A 1,299-nucleotide genomic window follows, 5' to 3' on the forward strand; every position below is an offset into this window, starting at 1 on the left:
GGGCAGGTGCTTACAAATCGGGGGTCCTTGTTGAGGCAGGCCTCCACAAACTCCTTGAAGGGCTTGCTGTGGTGGCCCTCAAGCGTGGGCGGGCTGTTCTTGGGGATCAGGAACAGGACGCGCATGGGGTGCAGGTCGGAGTTGGGGGGCTCGCCCTTGGCCAGCTCGATGGCTGTGATCCCCAGCGACCAGATATCAGCCTGGACAGAGAGCCACGGAGCTGCTGCAGCGCAGGCCGCCCGAGCCCCACGGCCCCCGCGCCCGCATGGCACCCGCATGCCACCTGCATGCCACCCCCCACCCGGCCCACCTTGAAGTCATAGGCCGACTGCTTGATGACCTCGGGCGCCATCCAGAAGGGGGTGCCCACGAAAGTGTTCCTCTTGATCTGCGTGTCTGTCAGCTGCCCTGCCACCCCGAAGTCTGCCAGCTTCACATCGCCCTGCTCCGAGAGCAGCACGTTGGCGGCTGCGACACAGGACCCGGGCGTCACCCTCTGCGCCGCCCGAGGAAGTGCCCCCCCAGCCTCCAGCCAGTCTCCCAGGGAGGTCCGCCCTCAGCCCCAAGGCCATGCACACTGCTGGCGGGTGCCCGTGGGCCCCGCGCACACGCGCCCTCAGCCGGCCCCAGCGCCCCCAGCAGCCACCACCACTGAAGACCCTGCGCACAGGAACCGCTCTCCCCACCAGGTTGCTCAACAGGCAGGGGGACCCTGACTTCCCTTGCTCTGCCAGTCACGCCCCTGCAGGCTGGCCTGGCCACTCACGTCCACCAGCACGGCCGCTCTCACCCCTCACGTTCACAGGCTAAGCAGGGGCCCCCCACCCTACGTGCAGAGTCGGCTCTGCCGTGTACAAGGACACTGCGCTGGGAACAGCGGGACTGCCAGGTCTCTGGGGCTGTGGTAAGCACTGGGCACACTGGCCCCACGCCCAGGCCACCACGTGCCCTGAGGCACCTTTGATGTCCCGGTGGATCTTGCGCTCCGAGTGCAGGTAATCCAGGCCCTTCAGGATCTCCCGCAGGATGGTGGCAATGTAGGTCTCCTCCAGGGGGCCCGGCTTCAGCTACAGACAAGGGGCCAGCAGGGCCTCAGGCCTCCCCACGAAGCCAAACGCCCCCTCCCCGCCACCCCAGACCCAGCACTGACCCTGAGCACGCCCGCCTCGGCGCCGGGGGCCCCCTGGACGTGGGAGCCTCCTATTTCTTCACCCACTGTGCTTTGACTGCACAGGTCTCGGTTACACCATGTGAACTCTTGGTTGCAACACGTGGGATCTAGTTCCCGGACCAGGGGTT

General features: G+C 67.0%; 1 protein-coding gene across 1 annotated transcript in view; it reads right to left on the reverse strand.

Annotated features, from left to right (window-relative positions):
• STK25 (serine/threonine kinase 25) overlaps positions 1 to 1,299 on the reverse strand; it is a 9,991-nt gene that overhangs the window by 3,196 nt on the left and 5,496 nt on the right. The window contains 3 exon segments of the mRNA XM_010832893.1: positions 3 to 200; positions 311 to 468; positions 959 to 1,200. Coding sequence (XP_010831195.1) covers positions 3 to 200; positions 311 to 468; positions 959 to 1,200 — 598 coding nt within the window.

Source organism: Bison bison, unplaced genomic scaffold (assembly GCF_000754665.1).
Source record: "Bison bison bison isolate TAMUID 2011002044 unplaced genomic scaffold, Bison_UMD1.0 scf7180017862692, whole genome shotgun sequence".
Lineage (NCBI taxonomy): Eukaryota > Metazoa > Chordata > Mammalia > Artiodactyla > Bovidae > Bison > Bison bison.